This window comes from Falco naumanni, chromosome 7 (assembly GCF_017639655.2).
Source record: "Falco naumanni isolate bFalNau1 chromosome 7, bFalNau1.pat, whole genome shotgun sequence".
Lineage (NCBI taxonomy): Eukaryota > Metazoa > Chordata > Aves > Falconiformes > Falconidae > Falco > Falco naumanni.
Genome location: NC_054060.1, coordinates 66,999,476 through 67,022,861, shown reverse-complemented (window position 1 = coordinate 67,022,861; position 23,386 = coordinate 66,999,476). Strand labels below are relative to the sequence as shown.

Genomic DNA, 23,386 nt, shown 5'->3' with positions numbered 1-23,386 from the left:
TGTCCTTTGAGATTCAAGGCAGTATCCAACCAATCATAGAGGAAGTCGCACCTGTTATAGTCGAGTGCAAAACTATACCCAGTGTTAGTCTAAATACTACCTTAGGTGAAGGAAATTTTTCTACCTACATTTAATGGAAAACTTCAGATATTTCAATAAAAAAAACCCATGAAGTAACGGTGAGTCCTACCTATCTTTCTATTTTGTCTCTATTTTAGGTAGTGCTGAGGAGCCTCTGGAGAAATGTTTTTCTTCCTCAGAAACCTCCTCAGAAGAGAACCACAACGTGGATGGAGAATTTCAAGACCTCTCCCACACAGAGCTAGAAGATGCAGCTGACCGACCCAAGGTGGATGCTGCTTTGCTTGGGAACCATGTGTGTCCCAGCACTGATCTGTCGTCATCCATCAGTGCTTGGGTTCAGTTTGAAGATGCACCATGGACCAGTGTTTCATCGACCAACACACAAGCAGGTGAGGCAAATGCATGAAAATGTCATTCCAGTAACATAACAGAATACAGTGAGAGGCTACAGGATTTTTTCCTTGCTCTTTGATTTCTGAAAAGCTGAACTTTGACTAGTTTGTATTGTATTTTAACACAATTGATGTTATCAGAGTTTCAAAAAGGGCTCATAATTTTGTTCTGGGTTGAACTTCTCTTTTCGTGAAGAAAACGAAAGGCTTCTATGATTCATTCCACCTATGCCTTGACCCTGGAGACTGCCAAAATGCATTCATGGGAAAACAGCATAGTTGTGTTTTCAGTAGTGACATTTCTTACATGCAGGTATGAACAGCCATCTGAACAGTCTGAACCATGTTTGCCTCTCTAATCTGGAACGGAAAGAAAGGTGATCACTGACCTCCGTGTTCATAGTCTTTATCTGCTCATAGTCCCCATGCGGTTTTTGCCAGAAGCTTAACGAGACTAACAACTAGTGTGCCAGTGCCCATCGGTACTTTCTGCTGTCCTTTCATGCTATGATTTAGCAGCTGGATAATTGCAAAGACAACTGAAATTAAGCCGAGTTCCAGGACTGCATGCACTTTTCTTCAAATGTAAAAGTTCTTTCATATAATTTAAACACACATGTAAAGGCTCTGGCTTGCCTCTTCAGCCTATGCTAACAGATAATGAACTACATGAACTTCTAGCTTTTCTGTACGAACAGACTTCTGTCCCTCCTCACATCAGGCTACGAAGTAATTGCTCAAAAAACCATTAGTTTACTTTTTCATGTTTAAATTGAGATTTGCTCTTAATTCCACTTCATTACTAGTTATTAAAGTAGTTTAAAGAGTTGCAGCTTTACTCTGCTCACAGAGTCTATCAGATACTCCCCATGACATGAACAGTACTTGTGTCAGAAAACTTGGATTGGTGGGTTTGGGTTGGGTTTTGGGTAAAACTGAGGAGTTTTCCATCTGCTCTTTCTATGGGTGCTACAGGCTAGTCTGAGATGGTGGTTAGACCCTTGCGCAGGAGAAGTGGGTGAATCTTCAAGCAGAAAGACGTTTCTCTTAAGATCTGCTTAACACCATCTTATCTTTATTGTCGGCTATTCTTCTTACTTGTAAATGTTGCCGATCCTGGTGATGAGGAGAAAAGGAAGAGCACCTGTAACTAAGTCTGTAAAACTGAGGTGCTCTACCTCTCTATTACTAAATTTCATCCTTACTTTTATTCATACAGCCACATACTTTTTCAAATGGAGCTGTTGGTTACTCTGACACTGTATGTTCTTCCACGGTGTATTACTTGATTTCCCATCCTTAAAGGGATGCGGCCCAGTCTTAAGGTATGTGCTTAGCAGAAGCACTGCCTCTTGGTTTCAGTCACAGGGGATGCTAGGTTGTAGGCAGAGGTCTAGGATATCCAAAAGAGGGGATCAGAGGAGGCTTTCCAAAAGCATTGCAGTTTTGAAGAAGACACTAATTTGTGCCAGCATAAAGGCTTGTCCTAAGTGATCTGTGCCACTTTGGGAGTATTTACACACTAACTTCTAACGTCTGACTGAGATTCTTGGAGGAGGATGGTTCCCCCGGCAGCCAGATCAGGATGTACTCCATGTAATTCTTGTGTGGGAGGCTGTTACTCTCTAACTACACAGGAACCCTAAGGAGGTGATGGTGATGTTGATACTTTAAAATCCTTGTTTATGAGTTAGTCCCGCTCCTGTTCTGGACCCTGTATTATAAATGGCCAGATCATTGCAACTGACAGCCTCTAAAGGGGAGGTGGTGGGGCAGAAGAGGTGACAGCTTTTTGTCTCTGGCCCTCTACTCTAAGGGATATTTGACAGCAAAAGGTAGGATAAACTTCAGCCTTCTTGTTCTCAATTAATCCACAGGCCATGTCTTTTTTTCTGTGGGGGGCAGCAAAGCTGGAGACTTTGTGTTATAACCACAACACACTGACACGCGCAGTGGAAAGCCTGTGGTGACAGCAGTTATTCATTTTCAGTAGCAAAGAGCCCACATAAGAACAACAGCAAATAGCCAGATGTGGAGGGGAAGAGTATGAAGGCCAAGTACAGACAGACAGATCGGTGTGTGAGAAGGATGGAGACGTTTGAAATCTGTTTCCTGTGCAGGCAGCTGTGAAGAGCAATGTCCTGACGGCTCAGCATCCCCGGCCGTGTTCCTGTTGGGGCTCCCACACTGTTAGGAAATCATCTGTCTCTCTGTCCATGCTGAAGCAGCTGCACTGCTGACTAGATAATTACTCAGGCTGATGGCCAGGCTGCCTGGAAACACATTTTGAAAAGGGCTTGCGAAGTGGCATTTCCAGAGTGCTGTGAGACTGGAGAGGATGGGGCCTAGAAGAGAGATGTGCTGTCTTACTCTGACCTTAAGGCTAAAGTATTTTTGTGCAGGCTCCTCTGAAAGAAAGTCTCTGTCCCAAAGCGCTCACAGTCTAAAAGAACAGAAATTTGAAGACAATTGCCATGTAGTGGTTATCCTATAGGAAGCATGTTCAAAAGAAAACCAAGGCTGATGCTGGACCCTTGTTGTCCTGGAAAAAATGAAGATGTTATTAAGGGAGCAGAAATTAGGGGGACTGATAGCAAGAAACAGGGCTGAAAACACAGGCAAAGAATTTGGAAGGTGAGAAGAAAGGTCAAAACCTGAGATATATAAATGAAAAGCACCCATTGTAAGCCTCATAGTGGAAATTATTTAGGACATTCTTGTAATTCTCTGCCTGAACCTGAGTAAATGCTAGGCAAAATATTTCTGCTTTTCAGCTATATGCATAGATAACTGACAGCTGTGAAATCATATGGATTTCTCTCTGGGAAGCAGTAACTCTTGAGCAACGCCACAGAAATATTTAGTCACAGAAATGATGCATTGTGGTGCCCTCTTCCTCATTTCATTTCGCTGGGAAAAGAAGAAATTTGATTTTTCTCATAGTTACTATCAGGGCAGTCAAACTCATCAAACTAATACTGCAGAAGTGAAAAATGAGATTTTTAGGGTCCCTCAGAAGTTCCTATCACAAACATTACATAATCTGTAAAATGATCACAGCCAGCTGGTGACACAACATTTGCATTTGTTACACAATGGGTCTCCAGCTCGAGGTCTCATACTTGTATCGGTGTTAGCTGCACTCTTAAATTCAATGAGGTATTCAGCAAAGCACCAAAATTAGAGCAAGGCAAGATCTGTTACATCATCTGTTCTACACGCACCCCCTTCCCAGCTCCCCCCGCTTCTTCCCAAGAGCTTTGTCTGGTTCTAAAAGGCTCAAGTAACTTGGAGTCCTACCATGTTCCTTGGGAGGCTATCCCACAGTAAGGCAAATCTCGGTTTAACCATTTTATGCTGTTCTGTCTGAAAATAGGACGTACATGCAACACGAGATCAGCAGCTGAAAACTAGACTATGATGCTGCCCTAAAATCAGAAAAATGTGAAGTCCTCTGCGATAGGAAATGATCCTAACAAGTTTGATTGTAATACAGTGTAAGGATCAAGGAATGGTCCTCAAAACATCAGAGAGGAATGAGTGCTTAAAGGTAAATCTGCATATTAAAAGCCAATCCATTATATTAGGAACGAACACTCAAGAAAAGTAGAATGCATGTGGAAGGAAACATTTTTCAGCTTGGGAAACGACGAGTTGATTTTCAGGATGCTACAGGATTTGCATGTTAGGGACAGTTCTGGCACTGGTCTTTCAGCATAAACAGATTCCTGCAGCTGAAAGGCTGTGAGTCTGCATCTATTGGCATAAGATACCAAATTCCAAATTTCTAGGGGAAAAAAACCCTTACATTATTTAGGAATTTGATTTCAGCATTTCCAGGAATCTGGAAAGCAGGAGCATCTGAAGGAGGACTTAAACGTTTGTAGATGTTTAGTTTTGCTTGTCTTGCATTTTGAGATTGATACAGTTGTTTGGCTCAGCGCAGGGGAAAATGCTCTTTTACCAGTTCCAAGAGTTAGTGTTGGGGAACCTAGAACAGTTATAGAGCGAAGTCAACTGGTAAGATTTTAAAGAACAAATGTGGCAAAAAACCCTGTCCATGGTTACGGTTTTCCAAAGTGCAAGTCTCTTTCTTTAGAAAAAAAATAAATCTTTTCTTTCAAAGTGGCACCACTTCCATGGAATAAAATTAATTTGCCCTTATTAAGAAGTATTCTGCAAAATTATTCCAGTCAGTCTCCCTCTTAGTCAAAAATTGCTTTTGGAAAGCACAAAACAAGTTGTGACAGTATGTGAGTTTAGAAACACATAACATTTCATAATTAGCTTGTGTTTTTCATATTGCTGTGACTGACTTTAAATGAAAAAAAAACCCAACCACTGCAAATCTAAGATGTTTTTCTAAAATGATTCTACAATTTCTAGAATTCCAGATATAAACCTCACTTCAGAATAACTTGGCTGTTGCTACTGGTTCAGGTATGGAGCTCAGCTTTTAAGCTTGTCCTCTGTGTCCTAATAAAACACTCTGTCAAAGCAATTTCAGGTGAAGTTTTAAGGGTGGCTTTTCAGATGCCTCATGCCATGTTTAACAAAAGGGCTAAGAAAGGGACTGACAGATTGTAATTGTACACTTGTCATCCTTTCTCTGCAGCCATCGAGCACGACACAGTGCAGAATTACTGGAGGGAGAAATGAGGGGGGTTTGGTCACGTCACTGACACAACTGTCAATGTGTGTGATGAGACAGATCTCCTGACTTTCAGTTCCTTATCCTTAGGGATGACTCGACTCAGAGGCAGCTTAGTACATTGGCTTACAGCTGTACAAATATAAATGTATTAGTGCCAGCTTACCTGAGGGTAACAGTGCAGCTGTATAAAACAAATTTGCACTTCTCGACTGGCAAGGCAGGGAGCACTGGATATTCCCTCTGTGCACACAGCAAGGTTTCCATAATGAGGTAGTGTCCCATCACACGACGTGGTTGGAGTAGAGTGTGCCAAATCCTCTTTTAACATTAATTTGCCATTTTCTTCCAAAGTATCTGTCAACTTAAGAGGGGTTGTTTATGTGTTACATGCTGAGAAGAGAACCTCTCTGTTAGTAGTTCTGCTGTAACTGCAAGATTTGGGGTGCATGGAGATCTTTGTTGATTTAAAAGACAAACAAAAAAAAGATGTACTTAGAAAACAGTTATGCTGACATTAAATTAGTATTAGTCTCTACCAATACACCTTTCCTTAGTTCAGGAAGATTATTTTTTTACCAGATTTTTTTTTTTAATTTTTATTTTTTAAAAAAATTCTTCACTGGAGTCACCCATTCTTCCTAACATTTGAGTGATATTGTGGGCAAAGAGTATACAATACAAATTCATAACAGTGGATGTATAAGATTGTGTTCTGAGCTCTGGATGATGGTTAGGCAGGACTTAACTGTTTGACATACAAGTCTGGCAAGTGATTAGAACAGGATTTTTGCCCGACACTGAGCAGAAATATTATGTAGTTTATTCAGACTGGGCACTCCATCTTGCATGTTCAGAAACAAAAGCCATTTCTAGTTCACATCAATAGGTCGATCTCAGTTTATTTTTATACTGCTCCTCCCATGTGGAGCATTCCTGAGATGTTGACTGCATTTGAGTGGGTGTCACAGATAGGGAATACTTAATTAAATACAGTAAAATCACTTTATAAAAATACGTGGTACTATAAAAACTCCAGTGTGTTGCACAACACAGATATTCAGATCTTGTCAGCTGTGGCAGAAACATGAAATCTTCCTGTTCTGAGAAGTCACAGCTTCTGCAGTACTTGAACAGGAACACATATGGCTGCCAGCAGTATGGGATCTAAGGCAGACAGTTAAGAAGTACTGGAGGGTAACGATGCCAGGCACTGGTGAAGTTCTGTGTGTTTGTTAGAACATAACTGTGTTGCTGTGGGTGTTGGGATTTATATTTACAGAGTTTCAATACATTGATATAGTGTGTCTTTGGAATAGTTGTGATCTGGAAGATTGCCTGGTAAGTCTCTAACCAATACCTATCTGTTTTCTGCATCCAGTGTTTCCATCGAAAGCACCCAGTTGGACTTCTCCCTCCTCCAACTCTTCTGAGAGGCAAGCCCGTGCCTCAGAGAGCAGCTGGACAACCAACTCGGAGGACACCAGCAGCCCAAGCATTGCTCCCTCCTACACAGATCTGCAGTCAATTAATACTGAGGACTTGACCAGTGGTAGAACATCTGCAGCAGATTCAGCTGGTAAGAGGGAAGCCTTCAAGCTTCCATCTCGATCTTTTTGATGTTGCTCAAACTCAGTGCTCAGAAGTGAGCTACAGGGAACAGATCCAAAGCATAAAGAATAAACTGAAGGATTAGGCAGACTAACACTTCATTCTAGTCCAATTCCCAAAAAGTCCCACCTGGTTTTGACACATGCCTGATATAGGCAGGCTCCCAAAGTGAGATCCTAATGCGACTGTGTACCTGTTGGTGGACTTGTCCGAGTGATATGTTGGAGCATTTCAGGTTTTCACATACCACATCATCTTATCTAGGAGCTAGGTCTCACTGTATTGTGGGAGAGGCTGGATGCCCTTCCTGAACTTCTGTGCAGCAGTTTTCTGAATTCACCAGTGTATTCAGCTGAGGCAGGTCTAGCTCTGCATGCCCCTCTCTGTTTTAGTGAGTGCCAAGTCACAGATCCAGGCTGCTGGATGTATTCTTTGCACTGTGCTTTGTACTGTTACTTTAAGGTAATGCAGAGAGAGTGTAAGAGATGACAGAGGGTGATTCAGCAGCAAATTTTGATCATTTAAGGATCCTTTATCTGACCTTGTAGGGATCTATTCAGATGGCATCCTGACTGTGGTGGAAAAAAGTGCTGCATGGCATTGTAGCTCGTTGCTCCCTGGTTGTACTCTAGATGGTCTCTGAAGCAGGGAGAAAAAAGCAGAGTGATGCTACCCCTGTCATGCAGAATTGGACAGATGAGAACTCTTAAATGACAAAGCAGACTTTCACAGAGCTTAAAAAGAGCTGGCATGTCGGAACATAAAAAGGGAAAAAATACACAGCTCCAGGAGGAAGCACCTGCAGTATGTTGGAAGCTGTTCACGTCAAGCTGAGGAAGGTCAGTAGCTACCCAGCTTGGTGATGAGAAATGATTCACTGGTGTCATGATAGCTCAGACATGGGAGGTATTTAATATGTTTTTTCTCAGGTGGTGAATGTAATAATATGTGCAAAATAAGATCTGTTTGGGGAGAATGGACTTCTTAAGCCCCAGCGAGTTCGTATGTCCCTTCTGTGAGAAACATATGCATACATCACCTGAAAAGAATATTGATGGGTCAGTGAAACTGGGTTGGATATCAAGGCAGGTTCGTACTCAGCAGCACAGTAGGTACTGGCTGGGTGCTTAAGACAAAAGATTTGTGGAGAAGTAGTATTTTCTTTGGAAAAGTAGAGACCTTTCTTTCTTCAGGTAATAGTTACCACAAGTCTGTCTGACTGTTTTTATTTTAGCATACTCGTCTGTGTGTCTGAGTTTGGAAACCGCTGGTAGAAAGGTAGAATACACAAGCTGGCATCATGTGCCAGCGGTTTGGATGCCAGCATGGGCATCAGGTCTATCCTGACGAGCTCATGTCTATTAGGGTGAAGTGTAGTAAGAGTTTTCATCTGGAGTATGTGTTGGATAGTTTTGGTTTGTTGATTTGGTATAGGTTACCAAAGAAAGGGTGGCTGTTGTCACTGGGACTGTCTCCACATGGACAAGGGAAATGACGGATGCACAGTTTATATATAACTTCACATCATATGGAGAAATGAAAAGCAAAAGTGCTGCTGTATATCACAGGCATACATATGGAATTATTTACTATATATGACCAAAAGAGAGGTTGATACTTCAGTAAAAGCTTTATGTGCAGCCTTCTTACTCTTCTTTCTTTCCCAGTCAGTCACAAACTGACACATTTTTTAGCGAAACAGGTACAAAAAATCATTCCAATCACTTATAATGTTTTAAAAGTAAAGAAGTAGGTAATATAGGCAAGGCTGTGTCATTAGCTAAAACATAAGATACACTATCTTAGTGGTAGTGGAACTTGAAATAAGAAATACATTGAGTCTTCCTACCGCTAGGTATGGAGTTTGCACAAGGGCACCATGAACGAAGTGCATCTGCTTGTTCCTGTTCATGGAGCGGCTCACAGCCCACACTACAAGGTGCCTACTGGCATCAGGCAAGGTTTGTGGAGGTTGGGGAGCTGAGGACCTGGTGGCCATGGAACTGCTGTACAGTTCTGGCTGCTTTTCTGATATTCATTCCACCTTCATCCCGCCCTCACAGTGCATAAGTGGACAAAAATGCACGATAACTTTCTTCTCTCCTTCCTTTCTGTCCCTCTCCAGAAACTCAGTTATTCAAGCCTGACTTGATTCAAGCATTTGATTTGCATTTCTCTTCTCAAAAGACTGGTTGCCTCAATCTGTAGTGGAGTTTGAAGGCTCCATCAAAGCAATGAAATAACATGTATTTTTTCCCATGAAGGAAAAGAGAGGAATCCTCACGCTCTATGTGATGGTGAAGTCACATTGGCTGTTAGCCAGTATGTTGATTCCAAGGTCAAGCTTGATGGAGGGAAAAAACCAGCAGATTCATTTCACTATTAAAAAATCCAATGAAAATAAGAAATAATTTGTTTTTTATCTACTTAGTGATGGTAAAGAGTCAGGTCTATAAGAATAGCTTGGGTTTAATATTGTTGCAAGTGAGAAAAAGTGTGAAAAATTTTACTCAGCGGTCAGAGACTGAGTAAAATAACTATTTTAGCCATGGTGAATTTTTGTTGCCTGAACCACACAGAAGAGAATACAGAATACTCTGTTCCATAATTTCAGGAGTTGGCTTGAATTTATCCTGCATGTAAAATGCTTAAGCATGAACTGCTTGTCAAAGTTCAGGGCACGGGGTTTTGTGTGAGAGCCTGAGGCGGCTCTGACTGCAGGTACACACGGAGCAGAGTCCCAGCGGTGAGAATGCACGTCTTGGTGCTCAGGGCTGGTGGGCTCCAAGCAGGTGAAACTGGCCAGGAATCAACTTTCTCACAACTGACACAAGATGGGAGTGTAAAACAATTCCATGGGATTGAGCTTCATCTGGCACATGTGTTTATGTAAGATATGACCTGGGAAGATACCTGAGAAAGATGGTAAAGACCTGAATGATCCCAGCCTGAGAGTTTTACCCTTACGGGGGGGGGGGGGGGGAAACTGCAGAAATCCTCCCAACTGAGGAGATTGGGATAAGCTCAGTGACACCCTGTGAAGGTAGCAGAGTTCAAGCGGTGAAGGTAAATATTGCACGAGCAGAGCTGAAACAGAAGATCTGCTTTTCAATCTAAGTGTAGCTGGAAGATGTACACTTCAAGCTCTGGCACCAAGAAGCCATTTATATTATCTTCATCTTTGTTGGGGTGTGTGTGTGTGTGTGCTATTTTAGGAGCAAGGGAAAGACCTTCTTTTATCTGTGATTATAGATCTGGGAGCGCTGGGATCTGTTCTGAGGTTGTGCACAAATACCTTCCAGCATGACTGGGATTTCTGCGTTTCATCATTCATCTCTAAATTAATTTTTATTTTTATAAATAAGAATTAAATATTGACTTACAAAATAAAAATGATTACATATTATCAATACACATACAATAAAATACAATATATGCAAATATATAGCTTATATAAACTACATGTTGTATTATAAATTTAATAGACTATATAATCTACGTAATACAAGAATGTTCTGTGTGCGTGCGTATATAAAAAGCTGATGAGCCTTGTAGACGAGTTTTGTGATAGCTATTTTAGGTGTGTTGATGTTAGTTCTGTTGTTGCTTCTGTTGTGATTTGTATCTTAGGACAGCTGCAGCTACGCCATGTTTGCCGTGGACGATTCAGTTTGCTGACCAGTTGTTCTGTTTGGCATTCTCTTGGAGCTCTGGGACTATTGGGATACTGAGGAAATCGCTATGTTGTTATTTTCTGAAAACATCTGCATATTTGGAAATAGAAGGTTGCATGTGTGACCCCTAACTGCTCAAAATCCAGAAAGTTAATAAATAGCACAAGGAATTAATTCTGAGAACGTTGTTATTTTCAAAGTAAATTGCGTGGTTTAAGGGCGTTCTGCTGCTTCTGTTTTAAAACTTAGAGATGACAGTTCTGGCAAGCTTGAGCTCCAGCTACTTCTTGAAAGTGATGGAGGGAAAATATGAACTTTTCAAACCTTTTCCTGATGCTTTTCTGCAGTATTTCTTTTGCAAATATTTTTTTCTGTAGTATTTCTTTTGCAAATATTTTTTTCTGTAACTGTAGCCAGCTAGGTACCAAGTCCTGATCTGATAGTTGCAGGAATGGTATTCTTTAGGTTTCAAACAAGCAGTTTTGAACAGATCATACAGCTGTGCACTGAATACCAGAAACAAGCTCTGAAGATACTCAGTGTTAATTACCAGAGCAAGGGGGAAAATAGCATACTCTGATGGTTACCACCAGTAACTTTTGGTTCCACCCAGAACTGCATTTCAGTTATGCTGTATAACTATTAACCAACTTGGCCTGGTGTGCCAGTCCCATACACGTGGAAAAATTTGTATGTGAGATCCTACCAAAGCCAGCAGGAGAAACTGCAGAGAGGAACATCTAACCATTTCTTCAGGGAGTAGGGGACTCCAGAATACCATGAGCAAATAGCACCTCAAATGTGTTCTTGCACAACTCCAACTTGTAAGGGCTAAATCCAGCATGAGGCAGGTTTTTTTTTTTTCTTCCTTATGCCTGATAACACCCCCTAGCTAGCAATTCAGGAGTTTTATATCCTGGTTGGCATCCCCTATTTTTCTCAAGGCATTTCTAGGTTCTTTAAGAGTATTGCATTTGTAGGGCAGAACTGGGAAGCTAGGTCTTGGTGATTCACAGCACTAGGAAAGTTCTGATCCCAAGTGTCAGATCTGTGTACTGGAATCTGCTTCCTTTTCAGCACTTTATGTCTACTTTAAGGAATCCACAGTATCCCAGTGACCTCTCCAGCAGTGTTGAATCCTCATCCCTGTTTTGCCGTAGGGGAGCCTGCAGCTCAGTTGTGCAGGCTGGACCTAGGTGAAGTAGAAAAGACCTTTGCAGTATAGTCTGGCAGTCTTGCTCTCTGAAGCAGGTGAAGATTGCAAGTGTAAGCAGCGGAACAGAGTCGCTGTCTCAGTCCCTCCTTACGGCAGGAAGGAAAGGCACAGAAAATCTGCCAAGGGGAGGGAAGAAATGTTAGAATGAGGAAAGAACAGGTACAACAATAAGCAAAAGTTTATTTCTGTCTGTTTGGTAGAAAGAAGTACAAAATAAACTTGGGCTGCAGTCGTCTGATTCATGACTTTAAGGTCAGAAGGGAGGACTATGATATCGTTATTATCATCTAATCTGGCCTCCTGCATGTCTCAGGCCAAAGAACCTCACCCAGTCATTCCTGCACCAAACTCATAACTTCAGTTTGAGATATATAGCATATTCTGAGCAAATATCTCCATAATATTTTTCTGATTAACATCAACTGCAGCAAAGTTTGCCCCCGTTCAGCCATCTCCAACCATTCAAAACTTCAGTTTTAAAAAGGACTGTCCTAGTGATAATACTTAAAGCGGAACTGAGATGTCACAGAGCTCAGCTCTGCCGGCTCGTGTCCTCAGCTGGGGATAAATGTAGTACCTAGTCTCTAAAGGTTTGGTATTTGCCTCTTCTGTGCCCCAGAAAATAACACTGATTAGTTATCTTCTTTATTACCCTGCCTCCCAAAGAAGTGTGGTTGAAACTGCTGTTTCAGAATATCAGATTCTTGCTTTTTCTTCACGAGTGATGAGGAATTTCAGGGTGCAGGAGGAGGGGATATAACATTGCTCTCAGAGCAAGAAAGGAGTTAGAAGAAACCTCAAAAGGGTCTGCTGCTACTAATTCTTACTAGGCAGTGTCTTATCTTGCTTACTCGTGTTAATTAATCAAGCCTCCCTTGCTCCTCCACATTCTGAGAACATGAGGTCTAAGATAGGGAGGAGGCATAGTGTGAGAGGAGAACATGAAAGGTGTAGGTCTGATTTTCATTATTGCTTATACATGTTTTAATTAAAAACAATTTTATTTTTTTCAAATATAAACAATATAGTAATTTTGCTGTTTAATGGAGTGTTTTCTTACCAGCATGCCAGCATAGAATCAGTTCTGCTTTCGTTCATGTCATTGGTCCTGTGCTGCAAAGCGCTAAAGGAGCATCCCTTGGTTCAGGTGCACTCTGAAGTGCAGGCTACAGTAACTGTGGATTTGTAGCGGGGTTATACTTTGTCATAAAAGAGCTAAGTGCTGAGCCTACATGGTGTTCCTGATGCATTTCACTCTTTCCACACCTTTTCACTGACGGTTTTATATAGTCAGACCAGCTGGAAGGAAAGTGGACAGAATTCCAGCCCCAGTCATGGGACTGACCTGCTGATCACCTTTTATGTCGGCAGTACCCCAAGAGAATATATGTGGGTAGATGCTTTGTACTTATCTCATGCCAGTGAGGCAGACTAGGTGGTAAGAAGCCCTCTGTTTGTGTTTGTAAGGCTGTGATTCCTCAGCCACGGTGTTTACATTGGCTCCAGTTGCTCTCTAATGCAGTGCAGAAAGCCACATGCCTATGTGATAAGCCAGACGAGTTCAGTAGGAGATTTTGCAGCTGGGCAGGACATTTCAAGTTGAAGCATAATTGGAGATGGAACACTTCAGTGCAGCGGCTATCTGTGATTGCTGTGTTGAAAGAGGAAAGACTTGGTTTGTTCTGAGCGGTTCTGCAGGATGCTAAATAACTTCTGAACTTAAAGCTGCTGGGAGGGAAGAGAACCAAGGCATCCCCCTACATCCAGTGCTTTCGAAGTGGAAAACACCAGTGGTCATCTTCAGTGGAGTTACCTCTCCTTCTGCATTCAGTTCCTGGCAGCATAATGCCGTGCCACTGATGGGAGGCAAGAATGGCACTATAGCGATAGAATAGCAGTGGTGCAGCACTGTCCCAGCTTCATGCTGCATGGTGATCTAGCCGGTGCCCCACGGAGCTGCCTGCACCCGGGGGAACCCAGTTCTGCAGCTCTTGGACAACATCAGGGTTCACCATGAGGGGAAATTACCCATCTGAGAACTCATATTTTCCACTCTCGATTCTACGTGGCAGAGAAGTAAGCAATGTTTCAGCAGTAGTACTAATTAACAGGAGCTCTAAATGATTTTCTGTGGTCTCAAAGGTCTTTTCCAACCTAAATGAGTCTATGATTCTAATTAGAGATCCCAATTCTGTGTGGTATTTCCTGTCTGAATACAAAGGGGCTGAATAGAATTGGCAGTGTAAAACAGCAGGTGAAAAGGCTGGCAGGAGCAGGCAGCAAATACAAATGAGAACTTTCGTGATGCATGGATTTGCTTGTTTCTCCATTACTGTGGTATCATCTGAAACCTAAAAAAGGCTCAGCAAATCACTTGACTATGCAGCACAGGAATGGGAAAAGTGGGGAGTAACGCCTCTGGGGATCAGTTACAGAGTCGTTTTCTCAAAGAACAGTGTGGGATAACATGTGAAGCAGGTTTGTTTAAAACAGGAAGAATGTAGGAATCATTTAAGCAAAACTTCCAGCTTCTGTGTTGATAATTATTTTTTTTTTGTGCTTAGAAACTTTTTGTGATTATTGTTGATGTCTGTTTTTATCACAACTTCCGCCTCATTTATTCTTTTATTTAGCCCCAGTGTTAGGGAAAAAAATGCCACCCTTTCTGCTCTTTCAAGCCAGAAACGAACAGAGCTGGATGAGAGTAGTGTAGGGCAATTGCTCATGTATGCCTTTAATTCAGTATCTCCGTTTTCTAGCTGATCTACCCCTGATCAAACCAAATACTGCTAGAGCACAGATATAAGATGAATCTTGCATAGTGAGCTTTTTCATCTGTTATTAGAAGCAATTTGGTCTTAGTTGTCCTCATGTTTGACAGATGAGACTGAAATCCTCTGCCTAATCTTAGAACAGATAAAACCTGGTATTTGCATTATGACCGTGCTTATTACACGAGAGGAAGAGGAGATATCACACTACTTTCTTCATTCTGTTCTTGGCTACCAAGAATGAGAATTGTGATCCTGGATTTTGTGACATGGATGCGAGTCTAATTTACTTGTCGTAAACTTCCTAGCGGTATTGCAGTAAGTCTTGTGGAGACTACTTTGAACTAATCACTTAAATAGTTTTTAAAAATTGAATCCTAAATTGCTCAGCACCTATTGTGAAAGAGTCCACATCTGGGTTTGGCACCTAAAACTGCTTACAAAATAGTCATATCCCAGCTATTCCTATTATGGCGCAGCAAAATTTTCAAATTAGCTGCAGCTCAGTCTGCTCCTCTCCAAATCTAGCTACTTAGTTTAGCACCTAAAAGGAGAGTAAAGATCATGTCAGCATACGTCCTGTAGCAACGTGTCCTCATGCACGTCACAGGCTTTGTAAAAATTATGCTATTTAAGTGCAGATTTTGGTGACCAATTTATTGAAGCTGGTGTATTTTCACATGTAGACATTTCACAGAGCTTTAAACATGACTCACTTAAGATTGTAGGAATGGAAGCTATTTCCCAGGACACTTGTGTAAATGTATTCACGACCATTTCCTATCCATGTGTTCCTGTGCCAACATTGTCTTTCAAATAGCTCTTTGCCCTCTCCAGTGTAGGCCCGCTAATATATTTAGACAGTGTAATTTTATATCTCTCTATTGTCATTTGCTAAACTGAATGAGACAAGCATTCAGTATTCTGCCTCATCCTAACAAGCCTTTCTCAGCTCGTGTTCTTGTTTGAATTAATCTTTCCTGGATGCAGTGACCAAAACTGCAGACTGAGGTCTCACCATAGCCTGGTACCAAAATATTACTGTTTCCCCATCTTCTGGAATTCTCTCCTTGTTGCATCCCAGGGTCTTACTTCCTTTTGGGCTACTGCATCAGGCAAGTACCCATTCACTATATTCAGATTAACTCTCTGTATCCTAGATCACTTTCTCTCATACATAACTGATGAGTTCCCTCATTATAACAATTGCCCGATTGTGAACTTTTTATTGTTTAATTGCATTTCATGTCATTTCTGTTACTTCAGTTCTCAAGATGAACCACTCCTTTCAGTATGATGTTCAAAGCTTCCTTCATAGACCCAGTTCCTCCTAATTGTGTGCATTCAGCAAATACCATTAGCATGTTCATTTCTGTGCCATTATCCTTATTTAAAAATAAGGACAAACATAGGGCTAATCCTGTAGTCTTAATCGAGAAATTCTACTTGTAGCTGCTCTAACAGGATTTGTCTTAACACTCAGTGGCTATCTTTCTTTTAGCTTGGTTTTTACTTCTGTCTAATACTGGCCTCAGTCTTCATTTTAACTCCTTCCCAGGTGGCATCACATTAAATGTTTTTCCTAAAAAACAGTGTGACCAGCAGGACCAGGGCAGGGATCGCCCCCTTTACTTGGCACTGGTGAGGCTGCCCCTCGATTTCTGTGTTCGGTTTGGGGCCCCTCACTACAAGAGGGACACTGAGATGCTGGAGCGTGTCCAGAGAAGGGCAATGGGGCTGGGACACAAGTCTGATGAGGAGCAGCTGAGGGAACCGGGGATGTTCAGCCTGGAGAGGAGGGGGTTGGGGGGGCCTGGTCGCTCCCTGCAGCTGCCTGACAGGGGCTGTGGGCAGGAGGGGTCGGTCTCTGCTCCCAGGGAACAAGTGACAGGGCAAGGGGAAATACCGTCAAGTTGCACCAGGGCAGGTTTACATTGGATATTAAGAAAAATTTCTTCACTGAAAGGGTTGTCAAGCATTGGAACAGGCTGCCCAGGGACGTGGTGGAGTCATTATTCCTGGAGGTATTTAGAAGACTTGTACATGTGGCACTTAAGGATGGTTTAGTGGTGAAACTTGCAGTCCTGAGGATGCTCTTAAAGGTCTTTTCCAGCCTAAATGTTTCTATGGTTCTATAATACAGACAGATCTATTTTGGTCTAGAAAATCTAATGTCAATGAAATCTGTTAGGTTTGGCTGGAACAAACAACCTCTTTTAAAGCTAGCTTCCATCCCCCTTTTTAGCTTACGCTTTTCACTTTTTTCCTTCCAAAGACTTGCATACCGTTGGGGTCGCACTTCAGCCTTGTATTTTCCGAAGTAATTTTTACCCCTTATAAATATGGTTACTATTATATATGCTCTTCTCCAGTTGTATGGTACTATCCCCCTCTGAACTGATTCCTTTAAAATCCTTGTGATGAAGCTGTAATTACTTATGTCGGTTCTCTGAAAGAGTTTAGGAAGGGAGCTTATCAGACCTCCTGATCTGAGCACAGGAACCTCTCCAAAATTATTTCTTACCTTATTAATGTTAATTTCCATTTCCCCTCCCACCTTTTGATTATCTAACCTGCCTCCTGTGCCCTTATCATTATGCTCTGCATCATCATTCCTACTAAAGAATAGTGGCAAAGTATTCATTAGCTTTGGCACAATGTCTAGATGTGTTAATGTTTAATTCTCACCACAGCCCTGCTTCCTTGTTCTTTATATATGCATATATGTGGTTTGCTTTAGCTCTGGTATGTAACATTACCACCAAAGATTACTTCTGAGAAAGGTAGGGCCCATTGGGACCCAGCTTTCCAGGTTTAACTAGTCCTGTGTTGGCTTTATTGAGCTTGTATCCTCAATAAGAGTTCTAGCTGTAGGGGAGAATTAAACAGTGAGACTGACAATATAAGTAATCTCTGTAACAAACAAAAATATCCCTTAATTTGGTGGCTTGAATATTAGGCTAGGGATGGAGCTAAACCTCCTTTGAAAATCAAAAGAAGAGGGCAGGATCCCTTTCTGTCAGGTTTATGTGCTGATTAGTGTGTCCATCACTAAACATCCAGGAGTAAAGGGAAGAAATGAATCTTCAGCCCTTGCACTAGCACAGTGGCAGAACCGTATTGCCCCATACTGCTCCGGTGAGGAGCATGAGGGGAGCTGGGCAGAGGCATCTGATGGTGGGGAGAGGGGTTCCATGCGGATGAGGGGTCTGATGTGCCAGGGAGCTATGGATGTGGTCAGGAATCCCTTTTCAGTCTTCCACTGCTTCCTTTCCCCTCCCTATTGCCTTCTGCTTCACCATGCCTGAGGATACAGGACCTGTCTCCGCAGCATCCTATGCTTGGGGTGGGACAGGGTCCGTTTCCACTGCAGGGAGGCGAGAAGCAAGGCTAGGAAAGATGAGGAGAAGAGCAGGAGCCAGAGGCTTTCTGGTCCTCCTGCTGTTAAAGGTGTGGGGACTGCTGTTTGCCAGGGAAGCTCCTGCATCCTTGGCAGGCCTGGGGTAAGGACCAGGGGGCTGTGGCAGGTAGGGATCAGCTGCTGGAGGCAGAGCACACCATCTCCATCCCTGGCACAGGGCAGCCAGCAATCTGCCGCTCCTGGCAGCCTGGGGCCTTTGGCTGCCATTTGCTTTTTGCTCCCAGCTGGCTGCACACACGTAGACACAAACATGCACGCTGGCACTCGGACGAGACACAAACTCCCTGAGCACGGGCTGTGAGATTGTGAGCTCTGTGAGTGCCACCGCCTGCTGAAGGCTCGGTGTGGGTAGCACCTCAGAAGGTAGACGCCTGGAACAGACACCTTCTGGCCCCGGCCCCAAGGTTTGTTGCCCATTTAAACAAACTTGGTAATTACAAAGCGCACCGTTTCCTGCAACATCCCAAGGTAGATTTTGGAGCAGTGGAATAACTTAATGTATGAGCAGCATAAACAGGTAAATTAACGCTTAGGTGTCTTCAGTGTTCCACACCAAGAGTGAGCAGTGTAGGACAAGAGATCAGTGGTTACTACCAGGAGGAGCTGGGCTGTGTCTGGGGTCAGGGTGTGCCGTGCGTGGCGCTGCCCGGAGCTGCCCCGTGCCCCAGGAGCCCAGGCCAGCGGCTCCCAGCCGGGGCCAGCGCTGGCCACGGCCCAGCCCGGCAGCCGCGGGGGCAGCCGCGGGGGGCGGCTCTGAGGAGGGGACAAGTGCCCGTGCGCCGGCCACGGCGGGCGGAGCGAGGGGGGGCGGCTGTGCGGGCCCCGGCCCGGGGCAGGGCAGGGCAGGGGGGGCTCCCGGCGCCGCAGCAGAGCAGCCCGCGGCCAGGCGGGCCGCCCCCCGGGGAGCAGCTCCCCCCGCAGCCCGGGGCAGGGGGTGCCCGGGGCCCACGCCGGGGCGGGCCGGGCTGAGGGGCAGCGCCGGGGACCCCCCCTGGGGCAGGGGAAGAGCGTGAGGGGGAAGGAGCAGCCGGGACAGCGTGAGGCACTGCCCCTGCCCCAGCCCCAGCCCCTGCGCCGGGAGGAAGCAGAGCAAATCCGGAGGGGAGCTGAGCCCAGGGAGGAGGGAGGGGTGGGAGACGGTGTTTTTCGGTTGTGGTTTGTAGTTCTTGTTATCCTACTGTGGTTGAATGGTAGTAAATTAAACTAATTTCCCCAAGTCAAGTCTGTATTGCCCCTGACGGTAGCCGGGTGATCTCCCTGGCCTTGTCTCGACCCATGAGCCTTTTGTTACATTTTCTCTCCCCTGTCCAGTTGAGGAGAGGGAAGTGATAGAGTGGCGTTGGTGGGCACCTGGCATCCAGGCAGGGTCAACCCACCACGGTAACTCATAATAAAAAATAAACACGCTGAAGTAGGTGTTTCAGCAAGTAGCTGTTTTGATTATTATCTGAAATGCAGATAATGTGTAAGCTTAGACTTGCCACTTTCCCAGGTTCCAGGTTATGTTAAAACGGACCTTTAAGTCTTGGTTTTCTGGCGACGTGGAGAGGATGGTTCTCCACAGCACCCTGACATGGCTGGAGAGAGCAAGGTAGCTCTGAGTCTGTCTTCGGACTGATCTGGTAGGTCTGTGAGTCTGCAAAAGATGGGGTACGTGCCATACTGTCATTAACTGCAGATGTCTGACAGTAGGTAAAATCATCTGTACAACTACCTGTACAACTCTGTCTCTATACAAAGAATAGGTGTCTAGCACAGGCAGCTGACAAGCTTTAGGCCATTTTCCATAAAATTTTTTTGAAGTATATCCCAAATTTAAAATGAATCCTCTTTCTGAAAATTTTTATGTGGTTGCATAATGGTGAGTATGGTGCTGCTCTTACAAGACATGCGTGGTAAGAAGAGTGGAAGTTTTCAATTAAGTGAAGTAAGTTCATGTTCTTGTGTAAGCACCAAGAATATTTTTGAAAATTTTCTCCTCCTGAGAAGCCCAACATAAATGTTTGTTTAGCGCAAAAAAGCACAAGGATTTCTATGTAGCTGTGCCTGCTATGTTCTGCCTCCTCTAAACGTGCATTTGTATCTTTGTGGTAGGCATGTGTCTCCGGGAGGGATGGGGATGGAAAGGGAGGACATGGCAGCGCATGGGGCACAGAGGCACATGGTCCATCCAGCAGAGCAGGCATGTGGGGAGTGTGAACGTTTGCCACGCCAGCTTCAGTGCTTTGCTGTGCTTCAGGGCAGCACAGCGCTGTCTCCGGCACAGCCACTTGGCTCTGGAAGTGGGACACAGGAGGATGGAGGGTGCTCCACTGCAGCACCTCTGCAGCAGGCCCTTCTCCAGCCAGCCAGGAGGAGGATCTGGGTGGGAAAGCTTACACAGAAGTAGGGGGGCTTTACTGGAGGCTTTGCTTTCATGAACCCAACACTCCCTCTCCCCTGGATTGATTTGTTTGCTCAGGCTTGGTTGCCTCCAGCAACACATTATTAGCTGGACTATAGTGTATCCTGGGAGACCTGTAGGATTCCCTGCAAACCTTTTGAGTTCCTCGTCTCCAAGGAGGGAGAGACACAAAGGCATTTCACTCTGTTGATGCAGTTTCATATAAATTGTCCCCCTTCTCTGAATGTTGGTGTGTCTCTCTGGCAAATGCGGTAGCTGGATTCCACAGTCCTCATCTTGTTTCTTCGTCTCACTCAGTAGAATATATTTTTCTTGGTAAAGCCACTGAGCTGCACTGCTTTAAAGGCTGTATTTGAAACCATGCTTAGGTGAGGAATGACAGCGGGGCTGTGCACTTGCTATCTCTGTACACACAGGGCAGTCCTTGCTGATGGTAGGCTTCAGGCTTTCAGGGTAAATCTGGCCTCAAGGTAAATACAGATTGCATCAATCATGAGCAGCTTTCCGCTCGGTTTAGCATGGCCCCAAAAGCAGCGAAGACACAGTGACATGGATTAACAGCATGGGTATGTACTCAGGGCTCTGCTAAGACCCTACATCTCTGCTAAAATCTGTGCCGCTGCAAATTCTTTAGATATGATCAAGTGTTATGAGAGCCTCTCCATGATGTGGTCAAACCCTGCAGGTATGCTTTCCATCTCTGTTCCATTTGAAATTACAGGACTTAAATGATTTTCCTCAAAAATCTGCTTCAGCTCCTTTGACTGTTCTGTGTCTTGAGCTTACAGGGACCAGCCTATATGTCACAGCATAGTAAAAACATCACGAAAAGCTTGACTTCCTGATTAGTCACGTATGTGTCCGGAGATGGACAGCATCAGGTGAACTGATCTCCCATAAAGGTCAAGGCAGGTTAGTGCTCCAGTAGTTAAGGCATCAACACCAGATGGCATCTCAGTAAGGGAGCAGAGTCAGAGGCAAGGCACACTAGTGTTCCGGTGAGAGTGATGCTGGTGGTAATGGGGGGCTATTGGGAGGAAGAGGAGGGTTAAGGAAATGCAGAGAAGGGGTCTTGAGTGTGATCTTCTTTCACCCGGCGGTTCAGTTAGCAAGAGATTTGGGTGCTTAAGGGCAGTGCAGTTTGCTTGGGTGTGCTCGCATTGGCTGCATGCATTTTGCAGGAGTTGAGCAGCGAAGGATGCCGAGCGCTGCTGGTTCCTAGGGGCTGTAATGCAGAGCTGCAGGCATGCTCACAGCTGTGCCCCCTGCCCTGCAAGGTACCTGTGCAGACCTGGCTGCTGCCTGCAGCTAAGGCATCAGCTCTGCCCTCCATCCTGCTGCCAAGCTGCTCCAGGCCTGGCAGGGGGCTGGGATGCTGCTGGGGCGAAAGGGTTAGCTGTACTTTGCTGAGATTGACAGTCCAGCTGCATCCACAGAACAAGACCAGTTTGTTTTGTGTGTCTGAAGAACCCAAACCTGAACTAATGGAGCAAACAGGTGTGAAAGGAGAAGGGTTTTGCCTGAGCCAGTAGCTCCTTGTCTGCTGGGTAAAAGGAAAAGAGGTCAGTAGGAATCAACACTTCCCTCATCAGAGGGCTGGGAGAGGAGTTGCTCTTCAGCGAGCAAAGGCACTTGAGAGTAACCCATTAATTCCTGGGCTCGCTGCCAAGGACATCTCAAGTCAAACAGCATGGGACCGGGTCCTGTCAGGCTTCTCCGGGACCTGGAAACCCAGCTCAGGTGCCTCTTGATTTCTTTTTCCAGGGAAGAAGTGAGGAGAAAGGAAATATGAGAACAGATGGCTAGGCTATACTTTTTCTGTGCTTGAATTCTTTCTTACTATGTTAAGTAGTGAACAGCTTTAATCTACATGCTGCAGCCCATCCCCTGCTTCACAGAAGAGTTTCTCAGTAGCTCTTGAGCCTCCTGGCTGCCAGCACTTTCTGAAGAGAAAAGGGAGCCAGCAAAGGCTTCCTGCTGAAAGGCAGCTCTGTTTCAGGTACAGTAATTGTAAATTATACTGCCTCCTTACAGGTTCTTGCAGTTTTAAGGAGAAAGGCTATTTTTTGCTTGCTGATCTTTGTACACTTCTAGAAAGACTTTTTATTCTTTCTCAGAGGTGACTGTTACTTCAAGATACAAAGTTTGTATTTAAGTCAGTGAAGTCCAGAGCACTTCCTGGAATAATTTTCGTTGGAAACTGCTGTATTGTAGGTAGATAAGATCATAAGTGAGGTCATTCTTTTCCTCCAGAATTGCCAGCCTTGCACATTTACCAGATTTTAATAAAGCACTCTTAATACATTTTTTGAACAGCCGAACAGCCTGTTTGTTGTACAAGCTGCACTGAAATGCCATCTTACCAAAGACAGGTAAAACTTCTACCTTTGTGGGCTTCATCCACATTTCTAGTGTGGTCCAGGATTTCTTTTGCTGTGTTACATGACTTTTAGACACCTATGATGCAGAGAGATTCTGGACAGAGATAGAACTTTTCTTTCCATTTTTGAAATCTCTAAAATCCATCACCTAGCTCAAAGAAATGCTCTTTCACCTGCAAGATCCCTTTTCTCTTCTTCCACCTCAGGATTTTCTCTCTTCCTGTTAATTTTTCCTTTTCTGGGTGCTGCATTATTTTTTTCCAAATTAAAATAACTTAAATGCTTAAGAATTGTGATACAGGCAGCTTCAACTTGTTCCTGCTGGGTCAGCCTGCTGCATCTTGCCTTCTGCTTTGAAGGTGAAATGGGTAAAGGGGCTGTCATTCCCTTTACTTGACAGAAGACCCCTCTGTGTGCAGAAGAATTTCTTCATATTCTGCTTCATAACTTAAATTGCTGTTCATTGACTGGATAATTACAGTAGCGCTGTTGCAAAGTAATGAAATAATGGTACTCTTTGAGGAAAATCCATACCAATTCCAGCAGTAACTCGTGCTATACTGAAGTGCTCTGCAGTGTCATTTAGGTTTCATCAGTGATGATAATTTTTGTAACTTACAGAAATCTGAACCTACAATATTTTTCTAGTAATTTTCTCTTTCTGTGTTCTGCTCTAGTACTTTGGCTCTTGTATCTGAAGTTCTACTGTTGCATAAGAAGAGCATGTTATCTTGAAAATTCAATTTTCTGAGTGAAAATTTTATGGATATTTTCATTTTTC

General features: G+C 43.9%; 1 protein-coding gene across 2 annotated transcripts in view; it reads left to right on the top strand.

The window, feature by feature from the left end:
• Positions 1–23,386, top strand: part of STON2 (stonin 2) — a 79,260-nt gene that overhangs the window by 18,182 nt on the left and 37,692 nt on the right. For both annotated transcript variants that reach the window (XM_040601525.1, XM_040601524.1), the window contains 2 exons: positions 219–473; positions 6,509–6,706. In XM_040601525.1, the coding sequence (XP_040457459.1) occupies positions 219–473; positions 6,509–6,706 (453 nt within the window). The remainder of the gene's footprint in view (positions 1–218; positions 474–6,508; positions 6,707–23,386) is intronic.